The 13,894-nt window shown below is 44.6% G+C and overlaps 1 protein-coding gene across 2 annotated transcripts; it reads left to right on the top strand.

Annotated features, from left to right (window-relative positions):
• The first annotated feature begins 701 nt into the window (after positions 1–701).
• On the top strand, positions 702–4,985 carry TXNDC2 (thioredoxin domain containing 2). Of its 2 annotated transcripts, none has more exons than XM_045458821.1 (2): positions 702–2,939; positions 3,285–4,985. In XM_045458821.1, exons 1-2 carry the CDS (start codon positions 2,852–2,854, stop codon positions 4,811–4,813), a joined length of 1,617 nt encoding a protein of 538 aa, XP_045314777.1. In that variant the 5' UTR covers positions 702–2,851; the 3' UTR covers positions 4,814–4,985. The 2 variants fall into 2 exon arrangements, with proteins under 2 accessions (XP_045314777.1, XP_045314776.1); XM_045458820.1 differs by having other exon boundaries at positions 702–2,951.
• Positions 4,986–13,894: the final 8,909 nt, after the last annotated feature.

The raw sequence follows: 13,894 nt of genomic DNA, 5'->3' as shown, positions 1-13,894 counted from the left end.
TGAGCTGAAGGTCATGATCAGCTGATCAGCATGATCATGATCATGATCATAACTGACTGAGCCACCCAGGTGCCCCTCTAGAATTGTATTCTAAGAAAATAATTAAGAATATGTGAACACATTTATCTATAAATCCTTATTGTTATATTGCTTACACTAGCAAATAATAAAAACAAGCTTTATATCCATCAATATGAAATGATTTAAGTAAATTGTAGTTCATCCTTTAAAAGGAACATTAGTCAATCATTAAAAATGATTATATAGGGCGGGGATTGGCCAACTATGTCCTTTGGCCACCTGCCCGTTTTTGTAAATAAAGTTTCATTATGACACAGCCACGCCCATGTCTATGGCTGCCATATTAGTTTGTTAGGGCTGTTATACCACTGAATGGGTGGCTTAAACAACAGAAATGTATGTCTCACTGTTCTGGAGGTTCAAAATCCAAAAGAGAGGATTCAAAATATATTCTTCCATGAAAAGGATTACGGTAGTATAAATCCAAGAAAGACAAGAATATACATCACAGTATTGATAACGGTGATCCGGGAAGATTGGCACTTTGAGTGCCAATCTTATTCTTATTTTTTTATTCGTGTGTTTCCTCACGTTTGTATCATGAATATGTATTATTTTTGTAATTATAAAACCAAAAAGTTGTGCCAGCCTAGTGTGTAAAAACTAGACTGACTGTCGTGTTGTCATTGCGAGCGTGGGGTAGAAATGAATTTCCATGCAGTGTTTATTCCAACTTCTAGTGTGGCTCCCTGAACTACAGAGGCTGAAAATCTGAAGACCACATTTTTTGGCCTCCCCTGGGGTTCTGGACGCAAAACAGATTCCACCAGTAGTTGGACCCGCATGCGAAGGAAGCCATCATCTTGCAACTTTGTCCTCTCTCTGCCCTAGCTTTCTAGTTCAGCCCTAGTTTTGAGCTGAGAGGGAGTTGGAGCGGTGGCTCTCTCACCCTTGGTTGGCAGCTGGAACAGAAAGTTCTTGAAGTCAACCATTTTAGCGGCAACTTTCTGATTCCTGCCTTCCTGATATCATGAAGGTCGCACCCCCTGGCAGGCCAGGTCTGCAGCCCTGCTCATTTTTCTAGGAATTATTCCAGGATATCTAGCCCAAAGGCAGCCTTTCCAGCTATGTTATAATTAGATAAATCTTTCTATGCCTAGAATAGCTGATTTATTGTTTCCCTCACAGAGCCACAACTGACATAAGGGTTCAGGAGCAATTTGGGGGCCAGCTTGTGCTAAAGGAGAAAATACATTTTAAGGGAAAAAGATACATTTTATGACAAGTTGAATGAAAATGATTCAGAGGCGTTGATATTTCCGGTTGCTTGGAATCCATCTGAATTTCAGACTAAAGAGGAGAAATAATTCGAACAACTCTGCCAAACCTAAAACACAGCTCAGGTCCCCAAGTATGAATGTACCATGGTCACAGATCTCCTCACTTTCATGAAGATGTGCAAATATATTATGGCTTTAAAATTTTCCTACAGTGGATCTCCTTCCTCCACGAGCCTTGTCTCGATGGGGATTCGAGGAGTGAGGGGCAGGAATTCAATCTGCCTACTTGTGGACTTTTAGCCTGATGCACGCTTTCTCATTCTGGTAGCAGTTCAATCTTTCCAATTCCTCCCCTTTCTCCACAATATCTGGGTGCACAGGGCCATGCAGCCCAGTTGTGGCCCGGCCCTCTGGCTCTGATTCCGCATGTAAAGTGGCTAGTCTGGCCTGCTGCCTCGACTAAGGACTGCTGAGGACCACCGGGCCCATCTAGGGGTTGGGGCACCATGCTCTCACCCACTGGTTGAAACTGTCACTCCAGTCGTTGCCCTCTCATCACAAATCCCCCTTCATAGTGGCTTCTCGCTGCTTCCTCGAGGCCCCTATAGGTCTGCCGGTCTTTAAGGGATGCTCACAGCCCCAGCACTGGCTGTGCAGGATTTCCAGATCCCTGGCCTGGATACAGCAGGCTGTGGGGCCAGGAGTCTGCGCCAGGCCCAAGAATCCAGTCACACCCTCTGCCAGTGACCCACGCTGCCATGTCGATGAGGAGTCCATGTGAATGTGGGTGTTTCTGGCCTCCCCAATGGAGCCCAGGCAAATACTCCTCTGCTGTCAGCTTTCCTCTGAACACATCTACGTACCTGTTCTCTTGGCTCCCCATCAATTGGGATGGAAGGTGTGACATTTTCACCTCTTCTCAGGGAATTTCTCTGCGTCATAATCTACTCCCTTCCAAATAGTCAAATCGAACACCTGACGGTCAGGCAGGACTTTGCAGAGGAGGGTAACGTGATTAGGAGGAAACACTTAGATGGTTAGAGCGGGTGAGTCAGAAAGGAACAGCTGGAGCTGGAGAGTCCTAGAGGAAGGTTGTAGGAAAGGTGGTTTCGAGTTACCATGCTGGGCAGGGATTTGGCAAACGGCACAGTTCAGCGTAGCGTTCAGGGAGCAGGCTTGGAACCCGCCCATCTCCCGGCTTCGTGACCTTGAGCAAGTTACATAACTTCTCCAGGGCTCAATATTCTTGTTTGTAAGGCGGGGATCATAATGGTACTTACCTCAGTGGTTTGTTGTGTTATAGGAAATAATGCCTATGAATGCACATCAGGCACCGGGCACAGCCTAACACACGGCACGGCCACCATAACCAAGGCTGTCACGAGACTCTCGAATACTACTGCTCTGAGTACAAAGAGGGAAAGCCAGCCGTGAGTACCACCCGAATGCAAGTCGTTACTCATATTATGATGTCAGGCAGGAGAGGCTGGAGAAAGTTGGAGGGTACAGCCTCGTCTCCACTCTGAGGCACGTGTGAAGTCTGAGTGGATATGGACAAGGAACAGGAAGTGGAAAGTGATAGAGCTGCAACCCCAGAAGATCCGAACATGAGTCCAGAGAAACAAGAAGCCGATCAAGGTGACGCTAATGGTAAGGGGGGGGGGGCGGGGGCAGGGGATGGGGGGGGGAGGTCACCTTAGGGACCTACGTGTTCAAGGAGCAGACAGCAGTATTAAAGTTGTAGCAGACAGCAGACAGCAGAGAAAAGTTGTAGTTTAAAAAAAAAAACGACTCTACCAAAAGATACGCGTAATCACATGCTGCTTGGCCTTCTGTTGAATGTGATTTTTCACAGTGATGCGTCATTCACAAAACCACATTTGTGGGCTCTAACCATGGCATTGGTCTTCCCTGGAGTACGTGATAAGAATTTTTGTTGTTGTTTCTTCTTTTGCATTTTTACTTATTTACTTTTTTGTTCAGAAAGTCCATTATTACAGGGCCTGTCCAGCCACGTGACTCCCCTGGTCCCAGAATTCTTGGACACAGCACACATCCAGGAGAAGGCCTCGGCTTCGGAGGCCGACAACATACAACACATGCCTGCAAAGCAATCCAAAGGTCCACAGCTCAAGGTCATATTCCCACCGGCACAGGGCGGTAACATCTTCAATTTCTCAGCAATGACCATGCAACCCAAGCAGGCTGGCACCCCCAGTTTTTCAGCAAAAATCATCCCTCGCGAGCAGGGCAGTATCCCCAATTCTTTAGCAAAAATGATCCTGCCCAGGCAGGCTGATACCCCCAATTCTCCAGAAAAAATTATCCCGCTCAAGCAAGCTGGCATCTCCAATCCCTTAGCAAAACCCATTCCACCCAAACAGGCTAACATCCCAAGTTTCTCAGCAAAATCCATCTCACCCAAGCAGGTTGACACCCCCAGGTTTTCAGCAAAAATCATCCAACCCAAGCATGGCAGTATCCCCAATTCTTCAGCGAAAATGATCCTGCCCCAGCATGGCAATGCCCTCAATTTCCCAACCAAAATCACCCCACCCAAACAGGCTGATACCCCCAATTTCCCAGCAAAAAGCATCCCACCCAAGCAGACTGACACCCCAAATTTTTCAGGAAAAGTCATTCTACCCAAGGAGAGTGATACCCCCAATCCCTCAGAAGAAAGGATCCCACCCAAGCAGGCTGATAGCTCCAATTCTTCAGAAAAAATTATTGCACCCAAGCACGGTGACACCCCCAGTTCCTCAGAAAAAACCACCCTGCTGCAGGAGGATGGAATGTCTACTTCCTTAGAAAAAAACATCCCACCCAAGCAGGATAACATCCCCATGTCCCCGGCCAAAACCATCCTGCCTAAGCAGGGCAAGAGTCCCAAGTTCTTAGCAAAATCCATTCTGCCCAAACAGGCCAACACCCCTAAGTTCTCAGCAAAACCTTTCCTGTCTAAACAGATCAACAGCCCCAAGCTATTAGTGAAATCTACCCTGTCCAAACACATCCCCACCCCCAAGTCCTCAGAAGAAAACATCCTGCCCAGAGAGGGTGACACCAAGTACTCAGAAGACAGCATCCAGACTAAAGAAGGTGATATCCCCAAGTCCTCAAAAGAAGCCATCCCGCCCATAGAAGGAGACGTCCTGAAGGCATCAGGGTCAATGGAGCTTCTGGAGGTGGACTTGGTGAAGATGATCCTAAGCAAGGAGGACTTCGAGTTGGCTCTCAAGGAGGCTGGGGAGAGGCTGGTGGCCGTGGACTTCTCAGCCACGTGGTGTGGGCCTTGCAGGACCATCAAGCCCCTTTTCCATTCCTTGTCGGTCAAGTACGAGGACGTGGTGTTCCTGGAGGTGGATGCTGATGAGTGTGATGAGCTGGTGAAGGACCTTGAGATCATGTGCATCCCAACCTTTCAGTTTTATAAGAAAGAAGAAAAGGTGGGCGAATTTTGCGGCGCCGTTACAGAAAAACTCGAAGCGATCATTGCAGAGTTAAAGTAATTGTGGATTCTGAAAGCATTGTAGACAGTCGGCTCGTGATAGTTTGTGATTGCTTTTTTATTTACCAAAAAAGGTGAGGCGTAACAAAAGTGTATGTCTGAATGGCCCCCTGCTCATAAATTATTAAGTATTAACTCCACCTTTTCGAAAAGTGGTAAAGCACTGAAGCCTACTGTGACCATGTTTTCGTTGGTAGGAAAGGGTGATAGTAAAATTTCCTTTGGTGGAGGTTGGGAGTCCACCCGTCTCGTATTTTTGTATTGTGATTTGTTTGGGAACTCACCCTTGGAAATCCAGCTCATTTGGTGTTTGTGGCAACAGTGGAAATTTAGACAATTCTTCGGTACAAGTACATGATTGAAAGATGAGTGGAGACTTCTTTTCTCATGCTCACATATCTTTTGGGGTTTCTGATAGGATACTTTGGGAAATACAGAATTTGAAAGATCCACAGATCATGCCTAACCTCCTCTGGGTGCAGGGAGTGCTCTGGAGGACTCTGGAAATCCCATGGCTTCACCCACCCCGCGTGGGATTCGTGGCTGGCACAGCCAAGCTCAAAGCCAGCTTCCCAGATCTCAAGTGCAGGCCTTTTTCTCCTAATCACGCCCACAAAAACCTCGACAGAGCCCAAAGCTTCTGGTTTCTCAGACCAAGCACTTTATTACTCAGGTCAAAGTCAGGGTGATCCTCAGTGCCATTATGACATCAGCTCCCCGGTGGCAGATTTCTTACTTTGTCTCCTGGTAACTGGGTTTCTAAAACCTGCTCCCAGATGTCTCAGAGCCCAAAGGCCCAGGTCTGGGTCACAGATGGTGGCTTGTCCAGAGTTTTGTGTTTACAAAAGAAAAATGTGTATGGGATACGTACACCTATACTAGCAAATATTTAATGTATACGATTTGATGAGTTTGGACATATGCATGGACTTATGATATTGCCACAATCAAGATAATAAACATACCCATCGCTTCCAGAGGTTTCCTTGTATGTCGTCTTTTTTGTTGTGGTGGTGGTGATGGTAAGAGCACATAATATGAGGTCTAACCTCTTAACAAATTAAAAAAAAAAATTTTTTTTAATGTTTATTTATTTTTGAGACAGAGAGAGACAGAGCATGAATGGGGGAGGGTCAGAGAGAGAGGGAGACACAGAATCCGAAGCAGGCTCCAGGCTCTGAGCTGTCAGCACAGAGCCAGACGCGGGGCTCGAACCCACGAACCGTGAGATCATGACCTGAGCTGAAGTCTGACGCTTAACCGACTGAGCCCCCGAAGCACCCCAGTAGGCCTCTTAACAGATTTTTAAATGCACGATACTGTGTTGTTAACTGTAGGCACCATGTTGTACAGAAAATCTCTAGAACTTATCCATCCTGTATAACCAAAACTTCTACCCACCAAGGAACAACTCCTCTTTTTTCCCCTTATTCCTCATCGGCCACCATCCTATCCTGTCTTCTGCGGGTCCAAAGTGTTTTAAAGAATTTGAACTGGTTGTCAACATTTCAAAAACCAGAATTTCCTTTAAAATCTTGAATTCTAGCTTTTCCTGAAAAATTGTAAAACCTGGCAATCTGGGTTTGCATTACCTCAAGAAACCAACCTCCTCTTAGAGGCTGAGTGGCATTACCTCCCCTAGGTGGGGCATGTATTCTCCAGTCCTCTGGCGAGGAACCTGGGTGACTTCCTTTATGCAGTTGTGGTGGCAATCCTTTTCTTAAGCTGACTGTAGGAGGGGGCTGCCCCAGTCACTCCCCCTTAGTATCTCAACCTAGTAGACTCCTCTGAGCCCTGAAAAACAAACCCCTAACAATAGAAACAAAATGCGATGCATACCTGGCCTTTTTTCCAAAAACATTTGGGATGACCTACAAAAAGCTTTAATGATAAAGCAAACAAATTAGTAAGGAAATTAAAACCAGGAAGATGGGTAAGATGTCATCTGAAGGCTCGTTCTGTTGGAGTGGGAAATTTCGTCCTGAGCTTAGCCGCGTGGAGGGGTGAGGAAAGGGAAACTCAGGGATACCCAGATGTCAGCACCCCGAAGGAGAAAACATTGGAACTTGAAAAAGGAGTCAAAGATTTCCCATAACGAAATTCTTGCATGAACACTTTCATCTGGGAACCTCCGGATGACGTTCTCGACAACATTTGGTATCATAAATTCAGAAACAATTCTCATATAGTTATTTCCGGTAGTAATCTCTCCTAAAAGCCAAAGCTATGATCATAAACCACTTTCCAATGAGAGGATTTGGGATTCAGGGTGTACAAGTATGCAGCTTTTGATTTTCATATAAATGGACTTCTGCTAATGATCCATGTATCTGTTCTTTTCCTCTGGTAGAGAGACCTTCCTCTGACTTTTTTCTCTCAGATGTGTTCCTGTTTTCCATATATAACTTTATCTGCTAAGACATTTGTGAATTAATCCAATCCCTCTGCTACCAGAGCCCCATTTGTACAACTTAGCCCCACAGCACTTTAGACCGTGTAGTTTGGAGGACCAAGGACTCCCAAATCTAACATTAGTGAATTACGCCAACAGCCATTTCTGGGACTGTAGTATTGAATTTTTTTTTTTTAATCATAGGTCTGTCTTTAAAAAAAAAATCTTTTTTAAAAGTTTTCTTTATTTAAGTAGTCTGTACACCCAACATGGGGCTCAAGGTCACGACCCCAAGGTCAAGAGTCACATACTCTACCGACTGAGCCAGCCAGGTGCCCCTATCCTGTGTCTTTCTATATATTTAGGTTACTATGTGATGGCATGGACAATGACCTAAAGAAAACCCTTGAAAATAATCGTGGTAGATTTTTCAGGTGGTTTTATACTATTCCTGATATAAATCAAGGGAGGAAGACAAAGCACAACTCTGAGGGGCCAACACAATGCAGAGCAAATGTGAGGCTCTCGGACAATCTAATTTGATCCAGGAACAAAATCTAAACTACCAGAGAATCGATTCACGTCCTTCAAACTACCCACCCTAAGCACCATTTCTCTGGATTGTTTGGATAAGAGTTAAACAGTAACCAGGTCAAAGTCATGTTCTCTGGCACAAAGCTTGAGTATGGACATTCTGTTTTGCTAATTAAGAGTCATGCGCTTTAAAAAAATGAGCCAAGCAATTTTTATAACCTCTAATACTGAACATGCAGGAGAAATAAGAAGCATTACTAATGAGAAAGAAGATTCTAGATAATCATATTAGCTGCAAATTATGATAATCTAACTAGAGCCCTAACAAGATTCAGTGGAAAACCTGTTTGGTTTGGTAAGAAAATTCAACAAAGTGGCAGTATTCAGGGTAATCTTCAAAAAAAAAAAAAAAGCTTCCTTTTGATTCAATGATAAGCGATTGGGTATCATTATGGAAAAAGGTCTCCTTTACAACAGTGACAGAAAATCAAGTATCTGGCAATAGTCCTAACAAGAACAGTAAAGATTATTAAGACTAACTCTAGGGGTGCCTGGGTGGCTCAGTCCATTAAGTGCCTGACTTCAGCTCAGGTCATGATCTCCCAGTTCATGGGTTCCAACCCTGCATGGGGCTCTGTGCTGATAGCTCAGAAGCCTGGAGTCTGCTTCGGATTCTGTGTCTCCCTCTCTCTCTGCCCCTCCCCTGCTCATGCTCTCTCTCTCTCTCTCTCTCTCAAAAATAAATAAACATTAAAACATTTTTTAAACAAAATCTGGGAGAACTGAAATAAGAGGGAGTAAGCATGCGGCTCAAGGACAAGGATACTCAGGCAGCGTCTTCAAATGCAGAACTTAACCTGAGGCTTTGTGTTCTAGTTGAGCATCCTGGGCCTTCCCAGCTTTATGTTACAGTCTTAGCGACTAAATCTTGAGAAGTTCTTCTGTTTGGAGATCAAGGGCCTAAGTGGTTGAGGAGGTCTTGGGGGATATTTTAATTTTATGCTGGCGAGTGACAGAGACCCAACTCAAACCTGCTCCAGCAAAAATGGAGAGTGTATTGGATTTTGAAACTGGAAATTCTAAGGGGGGGGGGCAAACTACTTCCGGGGTATGTGGTTCAAACAACATCATCAGGACACTGGTGTTTTCCACCTCTCAATTCTGCTGCTCATTTGGGTTTTATCATTGATTGCTTCCATGGCTCATAATCACAGATGAACAGTGAGTCTGTTTCCTCATGACTCCAAATAAATGTCCCTGGAAAGACTCTCTCTGATTGGCTGGGTCATGTGAGAATCCTTGAACCATTCTGTGTATTTGGTGGGGATGGGGAACTCTGACTGATCAGGCCTGGGTTGCTCTGTACCCCTGGAACAGGGACAGTGCCATGAAACCACAAGAGCTAAGCCGGTTACATGGCAAGTGGGAGGAAGGAAGATTTGCTGTCCAGACAAGCATATCCACATCATGGGGTCACATTTGGTGCCACTGCAACTAGACCGGAAGCTACCCTAAAAACGCAGTTAGAATCACCCTTATCCCAACTTCTGAATTCCTATGAAAAACTCAACCCAATGAGAAAAGGCGTATCAAATGCACATATCAAATTCCTTTTAAACATGCCTTCTCACTTCATTTTAATCCAATCTGATTTCCTTAAGAACTAAACACCACTCTGTGAACTAAGTAATAACTTGGTGGCTTGCTCAAATGACAAACGATAACATGTGAGTTTCGCCCAAGATGTCATATGGAATGTGAATCAAAAGAGAATACAAAACACTTACGAAGCAGATGCTCGGAAAGACTCAAAGAAGACAGTGTTGGGGTCTGTTTTTCTAAGTGAAGCTTTTGGACTTTATTTTTCTCTAAGTGTGAGCAATTCGATTTAGTGGTGGAGGGTCTACATAAAATACTCCTTGGGTGCTCAACACTTGGGTACCTTTTTGAGGCAGAAATGTTTATTTCAAATAAATCACATTCAATAAATATTTACAACTTTTTTCATACTGTTGCCTAGAGAATTCTCTTGTGATTTTTGGCAGATTTTGAAGTTTCCCAGCTCGTATAAGGGAACCGTGGAATGGCACAGTCAATGGAGATAAAAATTAACTGAAAAAAATAAACCAAAAGGTACAGGAGGAATCTTCAGATTTTCAAAGAATAGTGGCACTTTAGCCAGGAGATCCTTTAACACCCACAGTAAAAATAGTTGCCCGGAGCCAACAATGACCATTGTTGGGATCAAGATAGCAGGGAGCGAGAGAAAGCCCCTATAGCTTCAAGGTTTGGGAAAGTAAGGATTTGCAAATTCCAGGATGGAAAAAAGATGACTTACTTGAAAAAGAAAAGGCTGATATTTGACAATGATAAACACGAGGACGTTAAGGTTGGTAAAGACAAGCAGTGACTGAAATGAACAAACGTGAATTGTGAGCACTGGAAGAAAACGGGATTGTTCTATCACACATCCGTTAGAAGTATCTTACTTTTTTTTTTTTTTTTTTTTTTAATTTTTTTTTTTTAACGTTTATTTATTTTTGGGACAGAGAGAGACAGAGCATGAATGGGGGAGGGGCAGAGAGAGAGGGAGACACAGAATCGGAAACAGGCTCCAGGCTCTGAGCCATCAGCCCAGAGCCCGACGCGGGGCTCGAACTCACGGACCGCGAGATCGTGACCTGGCTGAAGTCGGACGCTTAACCGACTGCGCCACCCAGGCGCCCCAGAAGTATCTTACTTTTACACATGCAAGTTGAGAGTCATCTTCTCTGAGGCTGAGATGGTGATTTCAAGGAAGTGGGAGATCTGGCTTGGGGAAGAACGGAGAAGGGCACAGAGCGGTTCTGCAGGTCTTTGTTGCTGTTTTCCCTAAATGCCCCGATGGGTTGCTGGCCTCTGGAGAGCCACTGCACTAGTGGGGCTTGAGGAAGATGGAAAGAAGGACTGCTTCTCTCTCCTGTGCCCCAGGAAGGCCGCAATGCCTTGGTGTTTGAAAGGCAAAGCTAAATGCAAGCATAATGACTCAGAGATCAATATCTTTCACCGACTTTAGGAAGATACAGAAGGAAGTCACCAGTTAGCTAATGATTCTTAGTTTAGAAATGGCAGATGAGGTTAGCTGCCTCCCTGGGAAGGCTTTAAAGAAGATTTCCCTTAAATCAGATTTCTTAATCTCCCTATGTTCATTTCCCTAATAAATGTGATCTCTTTCTGTGAGCCCCAAAGTACTCCTACGATAAAGATGCTTACTTTCAACTAATCTCTGTTTTGGCATCTGAGGTTTTTAAAAAAGTATTTATAAATCCAAATTATAATTCTACTCCATTCGGGATCGCAAGTTTCAGATGTATACATATCCATAGAAAAATGCTAAAATAAAGTTGGTAGTTGTATAGGTTGGATACCAGCTGCCATCATTCATACTCCACAGGCCCCATCTGTGTACTGATTTTTTTCATATGTTCTTAAAACACACACACACACACACACACACACACCCGAGATTTATCATGTGAGGTTCAGATACTATGCATGTTTACCACTGGTGTTCATGTTGAAGGCAGAAAGATAGGTATACATGTCAGTGATGAGCTCTACTCATAGCCAATGGGTAAACTGTTCTGAATGCAGGGAATATTCAGAGCCCATAGGCTGTCCTCTGGGAAGCCTACTTAGAGGTGTTCATGAAATGGAAAACTCCTGTGTTTGTAATTAAAATCAATAAATTGATTTTTAATTCTTAGGATTCTTCTATTCTTTATTGACTTGCTTAAATACGCACTCTTGATAACTCTAGTTTATCCCCTGGGATGGAGATTCAATGCCTTTTCAATAATTCAAGTAAAACATGTCCAAATGTCTCCTCTCCAGGAGGGATAGGACTTGAACTGACCAGCAAGTGAATAGGGAGTTCCTGAAGGTCAAGGGCTGAGAGTAGAGGTCTCTCTCATCTCAGGCAGCAGAGATGCCTATACAGCTGAAAATGAAGCACTAACAATGAGACCCAAGAAACCAGGAGGGGACTATAGAAGTTGCCCAAACCATAGGGGTGATCAGTGGGTATAAAAGTCAAAATGTTGTTACTGGGCATCGAGACAAGATTGGCTCGGGTGAGATGACATGTGGAGGGTGTGTGGAGTGGAGGAGGCCATCACCTGGGACAACCACTGGTGAATGGGGCAGACATGCAGAGTTGGGTCGCCTTGACTTCAAGAGACATGGTCAGAATGTACAAGATCTTAGCATTTGAGTGCCACCCTAGCAATACACTTACTATGTCTTTTCTAAGTAGATCATTGGGCTGCACCAGAAATTTAAAATCATATTGTTTAAGAAATTTTTAGAAACTGTAACCAGATTATGTTTACCAATCTCACTGTAAATTAGGTAATAGAACGCATGTCCCAAAAGGTCTATTTGAAATACAAGATATTTAATCCCATAATGGAGTTCGTTATCCCTTGATAAAAGACAGAACAAAGTTTACTAATGTATGGGGGGAAAACTGGCAATTTTGGGTCCTTGACCAGTGGGGTAAGAATCATTGCACTGGGTAAGACTAGGGATGAACCTATTAAACTGCCCCCATTCCCCAGGTCGTAACGGTAAATCAGGGCAATATTGCATCACAGAGATTCATGCCTGTGTTAAAGCCTGAAAGGATACAGGGTAGTGGTCTCTCCTATCACATCTTCATTTGAAGAGCCAGTCTGGCACCTGCAGAAAATGGATGGTAGAACACCACAAACTAAACCAAGCTGTAGTTCCATTGAGGCTGCCGGACAGAAGCAGTATTGATGCTAAAGCAGATTAATAAGGCTTCGGGTACATATTATATGGCCAGTGATTTGGCAAATATGTTCTTTTCCATTCTGGGGGAAAAAACAACAACAATAACCCAACAGTAACCTGTATTCAGGTGCAATAGGCAGCAACATTCACTGACTGTTCTGTTCCAGGGTGTTTTGAAGTTTTCCATCCTCCGTTATAACACCATATGAAGAAATAGGAAGTGCCTGGACATCCTGTATGACAGTGATCCATGACATTGATGACGTGCGATGGAGCAGGACAGTAGGAAAAGCTAGCGTCCTGAAGGCCTTGACAGGATGCTGGAAATTCAGGGACCTGTCATTCAGGAAAGTTCTCAGGGGTCCAGTGATCAGATGGGCGCTGAGATACGTCCTCCGGATTAGAAGATAAATTCTTGTTTTTGCATCCCCTACCACGAGGCAGAAGCACAGTGCCTGGTATGTCTGTCTGGCTTCTGGATGCAACGCACTCCACATCGAGAACACTGCTCTGGCTCAGATGACACAGGAGAAAGGCCTCCAGCTCTGAGTGGGGCCCCAAGCCTTGCCACGTGGCCCATAGGATCCAGCAGAGTCTATGGTGTTGGAGGTGTCAGTGGTGGGAGAAGAGGCAGTCACACAGCTGATGGCAAGCCCTGGTGTTCTGGGGCGTGATCATATCACCTGCGGCAGATATTCCAACACTTTTTGAAAAACAGATCCCAGTGTGTCACTGGGACACCTGGTGACTATACACCTGGGACTGCCCCTTAGGAGCTGTCATAAAGATTTCTGTCAGATCCACCACGTCGTAAAGCTGGACGGGCCCTGCAGCAGTTCATTACGAGAGATGGACGTGATACGCTGGGACTGAGCCCAAGCAGGAAGAAGAGTACCATTAGATTGTCTGAACAGGGAGCCCAAACTCCACGCCACTCGTGGTAGATGCCCAGCGCTCCACCACCAGCTCACATCCGTGGCCATGCAGAGGTTCTGTACAACCAGCTCAAGAAGAGGAAAGAGCTCAAACTTGGTTTACACATCATTGGTTGGCTTAGTATATGGGTGCAAGGTGAAAATAGACAGGTGGTTGTATTACAGCCACACTTCAGAGAAGATAATTAAAAAAAACACACACACACACACACACGCAGTGGAGATGAGAATCCCAGGGTGTACTTCTCTTGCTTTTGTCCTGTAGCCCCGCCTCTGCAAGGCTTTGGGGTCAGCAAGGACAGATTAGAAAAACTGCAAGGAAAGGAGATGAAGGGATCTAGCAGTGGGGTCCAAGGTTGGTCTAAAACCATTGCCAAGAAGTCCAGGCTCACCTACCCATCCCAAGTCTTAACTTGATTTGAAAAGG

The sequence above is a fragment of the Leopardus geoffroyi genome, chromosome D3 (assembly GCF_018350155.1).
Source record: "Leopardus geoffroyi isolate Oge1 chromosome D3, O.geoffroyi_Oge1_pat1.0, whole genome shotgun sequence".
NCBI lineage: Eukaryota > Metazoa > Chordata > Mammalia > Carnivora > Felidae > Leopardus > Leopardus geoffroyi.
This window is presented reverse-complemented; position numbering and strand designations above follow the sequence as displayed.

Coding starts and splice junctions, on each gene's coding strand:
- TXNDC2 (XM_045458820.1), top strand. CDS start 2,852: ATGGACAAGGAACAGGAAGTGGAAAGTGATAGAGCTGCAACCCCAGAA. Junction 2,952..3,284: donor CGATCAAGGTGACGCTAATG/GTAAGGGGGGGG, acceptor TTTTTTGTTCAG/AAAGTCCATTATTACAGGGC.